Source organism: Eimeria necatrix, genomic scaffold, assembly GCF_000499385.1.
Source record: "Eimeria necatrix Houghton genomic scaffold, Enh_scaff133, whole genome shotgun sequence".
NCBI classification, from domain to species: domain Eukaryota; phylum Apicomplexa; class Conoidasida; order Eucoccidiorida; family Eimeriidae; genus Eimeria; species Eimeria necatrix.
The window spans coordinates 4,912-14,030 of record NW_013652080.1 but is presented as its reverse complement, the minus strand read 5'-3'; the positions used below and the strand labels follow the sequence as shown (position 1 = coordinate 14,030).

The 9,119-nt window shown below is 51.9% G+C and overlaps 2 protein-coding genes across 2 annotated transcripts; one reads left to right on the top strand and one right to left on the bottom strand.

Moving 5' to 3' along the window:
* Positions 1-253: 253 nt before the first annotated feature.
* ENH_00011070 (hypothetical protein, conserved) lies at positions 254-3,761 on the top strand (the record flags this gene model as incomplete). Its single annotated transcript, XM_013578846.1, has 5 exons — positions 254-1,309; positions 1,439-1,615; positions 1,757-1,873; positions 2,024-2,098; positions 2,307-3,761. 5 exons carry the CDS (start codon positions 254-256, stop codon positions 3,759-3,761), a joined length of 2,880 nt encoding a protein of 959 aa, XP_013434300.1.
* A 968-nt stretch (positions 3,762-4,729) lies between these two features.
* ENH_00011060 (hypothetical protein, conserved) lies at positions 4,730-6,232 on the bottom strand (the record flags this gene model as incomplete). Its single annotated transcript, XM_013578845.1, has 7 exons — positions 4,730-4,771; positions 4,892-4,987; positions 5,175-5,260; positions 5,415-5,511; positions 5,635-5,724; positions 5,826-5,930; positions 6,083-6,232. 7 exons carry the CDS (start codon positions 6,230-6,232, stop codon positions 4,730-4,732), a joined length of 666 nt encoding a protein of 221 aa, XP_013434299.1.
* Positions 6,233-9,119: the final 2,887 nt, after the last annotated feature.

Genomic DNA, 9,119 nt, shown 5'->3' with positions numbered 1-9,119 from the left:
TTCTCTCGAGTACTGGCTCCCTTTACTAGCGCTGCACCTTCTTAGGCGTTGCATGGTTGTCTCCCGACTTTGTTGTCAGTGGGTTCCTGGATATATGGAGTGCGCTGCGACGGGACGTCAGCAATGTTATTCAGTAGTGGCTGAGCTCGCGTATTCCAATAGATAAAGCTTTGGATCGCTACGAGGATGCTATTGAGGCGTTGTGCTTCTATGCTGTAACGGCCCTTGTCCTCTGGAGAAGGGTATTTCCAGTATGTCTTTTCGCGACAGTATCGCTCGAGAACCGCCAGATCGCTCAGACCACCCTATCGGCACAGCCCTAAACTCTTCTGAAGCTTCCCTACCCATACCAGCGATTTCGCACCTGGATCCTGGCAGAAGCTGCCCGAGAGCGCACAGTCCTGTATCAAGCATTCGAATATCGCACCAGGAATGCCCTACGGCAACTGTTGCCCCCGGTGACTGTCCTGCTTCAGACGGCTGGGGCTGGGACCATGGAGAGGCTGCTGGATCCCAAAGACTGCCAGTAGGCAGCAGCGTAGCGCAGCAAGACGCCCGGAGTGACGGCGCAGTTGCTCATAGCGGAGCCCCGAGGCTGCGTTCATCAGTTCCCAGTGCCTCTGGGAGGAGCGTAGAGGGAATTCGTGGTAGATTAAACAGTCGCATAGCGTACCCATCAGCGCCCATCACCTTCACAAAGTCCTTCGGGTCAAAGGTACAGTGGGGAGCCTACACCCGCAGAGCTCACGGGTACTTGAACGCGGAAGCCGTGCACGCTGCAGCTGCAGCTGATGAACGCCTTTCCCGCAGCGAATGCCTGCGCCAAATAGGAGCTATCCAGAGACTTGACACTGCATCCAGTGGCCGAGCGATGGAAGGTGGCAGTTCTGGCGCAAAACGAGAGGCTAGCAGGGGCCGAGAAGTCCAGGAATCGAATTCCGCGGGGGTCCATATGGACCCCTCATCAGGTACCAGCAGGCGCACGCCTGGGGTTGGAATGGCTTCCTTTCGCTTCGCGCCAATGGTAGCTACCCGGCAAACGGCGAAGTCAGCGGCTTCTGGCATCGAAGACACAAGTGGTAGTGTAGATCTGGCAGCAGGCTTGCCTCATGTGCAAAGCACAAGGACCCCTGGTCCTCGAGCATTTCTGGGCTCCTGGATATTCAAAGGATCTGACGCTTCAACGGAGCTCGAACGAATCCTGAAGGTGGAAAGCGATATAGCAGAGACTGCCGATGCCCGCAGCGAATTAGCGGCCACCAGATTACTGCAAGAGGATATGGAGGCGATGATAACAAACTTGCAACAGGTACAGGTACACCAATGGCTACTCCGTACCCTTCATATGTTTTACTGCCTATTTCGTCGAAATAGACGGTAAGCCTGTCAAGTCGAAAACTAGGCGTGAGTGAATGCTTTACCTGCCTCTCGTTTTTAGGTGAAGACATTTCTCGTGGCGAAACTTCGAGAATGCGAAACGGCATTGTTGACGACGGCGCAGGAGAGAGATGACTTGGAGGCAACGCTGCAGCAGATCCAAAGCGGTATTCAAGACAGCGTTGCAGAACACCGCCGCCATGTGGAGGAGTATAAAACGAAGGTCACCGCGAAAGAGGTGACACTATTTTTTCTGCAGATTATGGCATGAGCTTAAGGCGTATTCATGTGCGGCATTTTGTGGCATCATCCTGAGCAAAGCTTCCTTGAATCGGCGTGCGAGCACTGAATTCTCGTCGTGTGTTCTATGCGGCCACAGCGAGAACTGGAGGAGCTGCGGATGCAGCTAGAAAAGGTAACTAAGGAAGCAGCGACTCTCAAGAAGGAAAATGAGGCCCTTAAAGGGGAAGTCAACGTAGCCCGAGTTGAGGCAGCAGTGAGTCCGCAACGCAGCTCTATGGTGTCCCTTTTTATCCGTAGCTGCTTAGCTTCACCTTCTTACGCGGCTAGAGTGATCTGTGGCCGATTAATTTGGCATCAAAATATTTCCCTGTGTTCGTTTTTTGGCTTACGGGTGCTTATTTAGGACGTGGCGGCCGCAGGGGGGTTTCGCATTGAAGAGTATCAAACGGCTCTACAGATTCTTATGGAACGAAACAAAGTTAGCAAAATTGCTCCCTTTTGCTGCGTTTCGCAGTGCAGTTGAGTAGAATAGTGCTTGCGCACAGTAGTCACTCCAAGAAGTAGTAGTTCGCGTTCCGTTCTTCACGTTGTGTCCACGAACCCCTTTTAGTCAATTATGACCGTATAAGCAACGCCAAGAGCTTGTGTTGCAGTGTAGCTTAACGTTGTCAGCTGCATGGTTGCAGGCACAGCACCGCGAGCTGAAGCGGCTCCGGGTGCAGCTTATCAAAACTCGGGAAAATTACGCGAGCGCCCTTGCAAGAGTAGACGAACTGGAGAGCTTAGAGGCCTTCAGGAAAAATTTGGATGAGCACGAGGCAAGCGCTTCCCCACGGAGTGATTCCACCCCGAGAAGTCATGAAAAGGGCCCTCTGGCTAGCAGCGGTGTCCTGCAGGCTGCTCAGAACAGGAATGGCACGCCGTCAGATAAGCCCCTCTCCTCCACAAGCAAACAGAGTCAAGTTGACCCATCGGATGCTGGCTGTAGGACAGGTGCACGCAGCTTTGGCAAAGAATCTGCTCCGTTCTGTGACGGGAGTGACCCCAGGAAAACAGCAGAGAGTCCGCAAAGCTGTGAAGAAGCGACCACTGCTCATGTAGAGGAGGCTGGGACCACCACAAGAAAGAGGCTGGGACGGAGCGTCACGGGCTTGCTGGCATCAGGCGTCTCGCGAGTGCTGCAACACCTGGAGCAGGCTATGTCAACAGATAGAGAGCCCTCTGAGGCGATTTCAGACCACGATTCACAAGAGAGTGTCGATACACCTGAAGGCGACAGTCGGCGGCTACACGAAGAAGCCACTCTGTATTTGCAACGTGCGAACCAAGAAAACGATCTCATAATTCAACTTGAAGACGGAAGGGCTGAGCTCTATGAGGAGGAGGAATCTGAGTCCGACGGAACAGAGGCAAGCACTCTAGGCAGCGTCGCACGAAGTGTATGGCAAGCAGCCCATGAGCTATTCGCGGACCGTGCGCTGCCACCAGCCCGTCTGTCCACCCTGCGCACCGTCGCAGCCTCAAATCCGTCAGCCTGGGAAGTCCTTCGGGAGCGTCACCGCGCGGCTAAGTCGATGCCGTTGTTCAGCAGTATTCCCCCCGCAGCCTACCCCATGATAGCACACGACAAGAGTCAGCGCGAAGGCCTTTCGCCCACAGAACGCGTTGGGCGCACCTCAAGTCTGACTGCTGCACGTTCGCGGCGGAAGGGTACCGGCAGCGCGGCGTCGCCAGCTTTTGTGGGGGCTCTCAACCTCCGCCCCTCGAAAGGGACTGGACGTGGTCATCGAGAGTCGGCGCAAAGAGGCGCTCTCACCGTAGAGTTGCATTCAGAGTTGACTGCGTGCGTATCGGACGCTCGCAGTGACTTGGCAGAGGCCCAAGCACCGTCGTCAGATGTGGACGGTGCTACTCAAGGCGCAGTCACTGCTACTACTGCACACCCCACGGCGGCGACAAACACGAATGTTGAAGCAGCAGCAGTGCTAAACAGTCCAAATGCGCAAGCACGCAGCCGCCTACTCGAGCCAAATCAACATGGAGAGAGTTGTTTTGACCCTGATGCCGCAGGGACGAAGACAAGAGAGGCAACAATGGGAACCTCAGATGTTGCAGCGGAGCCTAATGTTGGTACTACATGAACCAAAAACTGTAGAAACCACCACCCCTAGTCTTTAACGCGCCGGACGGTGACTAACGGTGATGGCGAGCCCCTTAAGACTGGCAAGCCGCATCGTGTTCCACTGTAATGTAGACCCAACATGGTCACCTCACCATGGAGGTGTACTGACAGAACAGCGAGCGAATTGAAATCCAGCCTGTCCTATGCGTACCTAACGTGGCCTGTGTAGCAATGTGTAGCCAAGCTTGCTCGATTCGACAGGATTCCCCCGCTAACTGTGTAACGCTGGCAAAATGTGCCGCACTCCCAACGCACTCTCCGGCCGGCCGCCGGTGATTCCTACCATTCAACCTAGTAGGCTTTGTGACAGAGTAAACGCCTATCGTTGCAGCTGAGGAAGAGTAGTTCGAGTTCAGAGTACGTAAAATGACAAGTACTGACCCAGCAAACCCAGCAAGTATGCGTTGAGAGACTCCGTGGATGAAGAGGCAGAACTGCTCTGTATATAGCCTGGCGAGTGAGCCTCCTCTCCGCACTCCAAAAACAAGTCACATGCGTGTTTTGAGTACAGGGCTGCACGCACTGTGATTCTTTCTTGTTCTACTTCAGTTGCAGTCGGTCGCCTTCTTTCCTTACAAAGCGCCAACTACTGCATGTCCTCTGTTCAGCAAAGGGAATGTCGAAATTTGAGCTTCACGCAAACAATGCAATCATGTGGGAGGGGCTCTTGCGTGCTCTTCTATTGGGGTCTTGCGGCCGGCTCAATTGTCAATCGTGCTCTTCTATTGGGGTTTTGCGGCCGGCTCAACAGTCAATCCCTTCCGCAGGATGGTTTTGGTGAGCTGGGGTTTAGACGGTGGCTGAGCCTTAAAAGCTGCGCCTACAACGCAGCCCGTGGATGCACACAGGTCCGCAGCTCCAAATGCAAGTGCTGCTCCAATGCGTGCATCACAGCTCGGTTCGGCAGCAACAAGCTCTCAAAAAGCTTCAGCTTGACTGATTCAATGGATTTTCGGGAGCCTTCTTCCACTGCATAAATACAAATAAGACCAAACAGCGATCACAATGCGATAAAGTGAGCCTTCGATCATGAGAACAGTGTGGCACAAACACACAGCAATGCCGCGTAGCAGGCAGCATGAAACGTACCTGCTTCGAAAGCAGCTCTAAAAGCTGTGACCGTTTCAGCGTTGGGTTCTCAGCCTTAAGGCGCGGCAGCATCTGCTCTTCGTACGCACGGTAGGCCTAATTGCCGCATAGACGAAAAGGCACACGGAAAAACCGATGTACAAAGAAACACGCACAGAACAAAGTAGCGAAGACCAGGTGCAGCTGCAGCACGACAGAAACAACAAAAAGTCTACGGCAATACGCTCACACGTGCTAAAGATGCAATGTGTTCCAATGAAAAGAGTAAGGTGCAATGTCTCACCGCCTTCATTCGGCGCTCTGGATGTCTGTCCTCACCGCCGGCTTCCGACACGGCAAGCTGGCTAAGAGCATCATCTAAGTTTGAAGCTGCACCATACACCAATCACAAAAAGTTGCCAAACCTGAACTGCAATATCCTGTACACTGCCAAAAGATAGGTGATAAAGCGGCGATGGAACTTAAGATGAAGGCCAGATATCACGTCTATATCCGCGCGCTCAGAGAAAGAAACCGCCCTCACCCGAAACAATATCCTTGCCCTCTAACTGCGCTTGTAGAGATTCCGCCCTCATCACGTGGTTTATATTCGGCTCAAGACGCAGCACTGAACCCTCGTCCTGAAACATATCAACATGAAAACTTCGTACGCATTACTCATTCCCAAGAACATGCAATGCAGAGAACGCTACGTCGTCATTAAATTCTCTTTCCAGAAGTGCATCCGTACACTACAAGCCTACCGACGGTGAAGATGCCTCTTTCTCCATTGCTGCAGCTCTCAGTTGCCGCTGCAATATTTGAGCCCTCGTCAGTTTTGTAGGGGACTGGTTCTAAGAAGGACGTAACAGCACACGCAGCAGCACATGCTGCACCATATGCCATCAGTACACCTTATTCCTCCCGTCTTCCAACTTCTTAAACTCAGCCCTACCTTCTTTGTCGAATTTCCCGCCAACGTCTGCATCTCCTCATCCGCTAGTTTGCGGAGCTCCATCTTTCGCTGCATTTTTTCTTCAGCTTTGGCCTGACTCTCTGCCTGTAAGCCAAAGCAAACAGAATGTGTCACTATTTGCATGATCCCACCCAAATGGCACGCTTCATATCCTAGTATCACGTTGGCTTTCGGTGCGTCGCATCGGCGACCCTCATCGTTTGAATCATGCAAAGCGTTTACCAGTACCCACTTACCTTTCTCTCTAGCTTTCGCGAAACAAGTTTATCATTGTCTTCCCATCTCTTTCGTTCAGCTTCTTGTTCTGCTGCTGCTGCCTTTGCAGCAGCTGCTGCTGCTTTACGTTCCCGCGCCTCTACGGCGCGCTGATTAACACGGACTGGCATTTTATCTGTCGTACAAGTTTCAGTAGATTGACTGATAGGAGCGGGATTTCATGCCCCTCTGAAATCCCTCCAAGTCGACCCAAATTGCTCACCGCAGAGTGCAACACACAATGACCACGCTGCGGTGATGTGCATGCTATGGCAGCTGGTAGATGAAAATAGCTACTCAATCGCTTCCGTTGAAAGTGGGAGAGACGCCGTGCATCAATGCCAGGTGAGTTCCGCGGAGTGCTCATATGTATTCACAGTCCTCATTGAGAAGCCGTAGTGACATCGTATTCTTAATGTTCACGCGAAGCTTCCAGTGGCTAGGCGCCAGCCTTGATTTAGAGCCAGGTTAGGACTGTGTCAGCATGTCTGCCTCTTTTGCTGCAATGCCTGGTTGACGCGTAAGACACCAGTGCTTAGCAATGATGCAAGCAAAACTTCATGAGAGCAGACAACACCTGTCAAATGCTCGAAGCGGCAATGTGGTGGCAACATTAAGGCCGGGCCCCTACAATTCAAAACATTATAAGCTTAGAAAGCATATCGGCAAGTTGCCAGCAAGCGAGGAAGCCGAAAATCGGGGGAAAATGAAGAGGGAAAATTTTGATCCGCACTGAGTTAAAGCATCCAGTCCCATAGCGAGTTCAGGGAGAGCTTTTGCGGCCTGGATGCACTCAAAAGGAGGCAAAACGGATTTAAAACAATACATTTGTGATAAAGCTACTCTCGTGTGGCTAATTTGAGCCTTTGTTTACTCCGTTCAAATTGAAGAAAACCAAGCATAGGGTGGGGACGAATTGGAACGGGGCTGGCAGCCTCCGTACTCTCAACCGGGCAAGTAGTTTATAGTTCGTTTCCCTAATTATAGAGAGATATTTTGTAATAATAATTTGCACTGTCAGTAGGGAGTGAATGGCTATGAGGGACCACGCAATGAGCGAGAACGTAAGATGCTTAGGCATAATGTGGGAGCAGGGTACAGGTAGCCATCAGGTACGCCACCTTCAAACATGACCACTGCGGCCTTTAGTATCTGCTTTAGCCGCGAGGAGTGAAGACCGTTCCCTCGAAACTCACCACCATTACAATTTTGTTCTCCTCAGCAGCTCACAGTCCTGGTTACACTTCGCGGGGAAACGAACTACGCAGCCATTAAATAATCTGCACTGCAGCCCTGCTCAGAAGCATTAAGCAAAGCCATGAGCCCCGCGGCCAACGAAGATGTGAGTACTCGTCAGGGGGCTCGGTACGGAGGAAGAGGCGCTTCCTGCCTCCAAATGCTTCTCCTTTGGTTTGTCTCGTAGGCCCCACAGGGCAGAGAGGAAGTGGCTCTTTAAAGGAAGCAATAGAGAAACTTGGCCAAGAGTGGCGCCTTCTCGCACCATGGAAAACTGCTGCACAGTAGCCCTTTCACAGGAAAAGTATACAAGGCACTGCAGCTTTGCAGCTCAGGGGCACCTTGCATGATGCGCCGACGTCCAAGATCATAGCACCACCTGCTTGACAAAAAGATAAGGCACTCTCGATTTCATCTGCAAGGCGAAATCCGGCAGGCCCGCAGGCTTACACTCTCTTACTTGCTGCAGGCTAATCTAAAAGAAACTGGAGCAGTCTAAAACTTCGAGAACGACGAAAGGCTTACAGGAACACAGGATGACGCAACCTGTCGCCCAAATGTATTGCTACGGTAGAGGACCCTTGTCTAGGGTTCTCCCACTACGGGGACAAGCCAATGCACTGGATGCGTTAAAAACGGCTTCGACTATAGTTCCGTTGAGCTCTTCTTCGTTTACTTGACCCCACAACTAGTAAAGTGCTACGTGGCAGCATGCTTTTGACGCAGGTCACTCCTGCTACAGTCCTCTCGGGCGATTGGCTGTTGGCATTTTGGAAAGGTACGGCCTCATACAATGAATAGGCGCCCGCCGCACTCTAGCGCCTACCTTGCTAAATGTCAGCAGCTAAGCAGCGCGCCTCATTGAATCTGACATTGTCTAAGCTCACGGCTTCCTTACGAATTTGTTCGCCGGAGAAAACACAAAAACGGGATTTTTGTTACGTCAGCTTGTGTGTGTTCCGGGGCATAATGCCGTGTAGGGTATGCGCCAACGACCGGCGATAATAGAATTAGCGTTATAGCCATCAACACTCTCGACACAGAGGTGCAAAGACACTATTCTCCGCACATTTTAGGCACGTGAGAAAACGTGCGCTTCATCGTGACGACAGTTTAAACGAGCTAAGCGCGGATTGGCAAAGGCGTTACGTGTACCCCCACTGACAGCGCCTTGGCAGCGTCACTACGCGATCTATGTGCATCTTTGGGGAATGATTCCTTATTCTGAACCACCAGAAAGGTGCACAGGCAGCAGAGGTGCTGGTGAGTAGCAATTTTATCAGCTGCCTGCCCACAAATCCGATTGATTCACAAGTGGGGGGACCACACAGTACATTTGCGGCATATTTGCAACAAATAGTTACCTAGAAAACTGGCATTTATCCCTGTAGCCGGTGAAGTAAGCAGAAGTGCCTCAATTAGGGCTAATAGCGCGATAAAAGTGACATAATGCAAGAGAGGCATGCTATGATAGAAGTCGCATCAGCATTGAAGCCCACTGGTAAATGTGTGGAAACCGGCAGGCCGTACTCCCTAGACGCGTGACACAATGTTGAAGAGCTCCTTAGTGCGATAAAGAGGCGATTCTCTAGCGTAGAGGGGCTGACAACAGGCATCATACTCTCATGGCGCACGCACACGAGCTAAGCGCGCTATTACGCATTGAGCATAGTTTCTTCAGTAGTGGTGTAGCTGTGGAGCGTTGGCCGTTCACCTTTAGCAAAGGCAGTTACAGAAACCGTGCCTTAGGGCTGCTCCAGAGACTGAGACGGTTGTATCTTC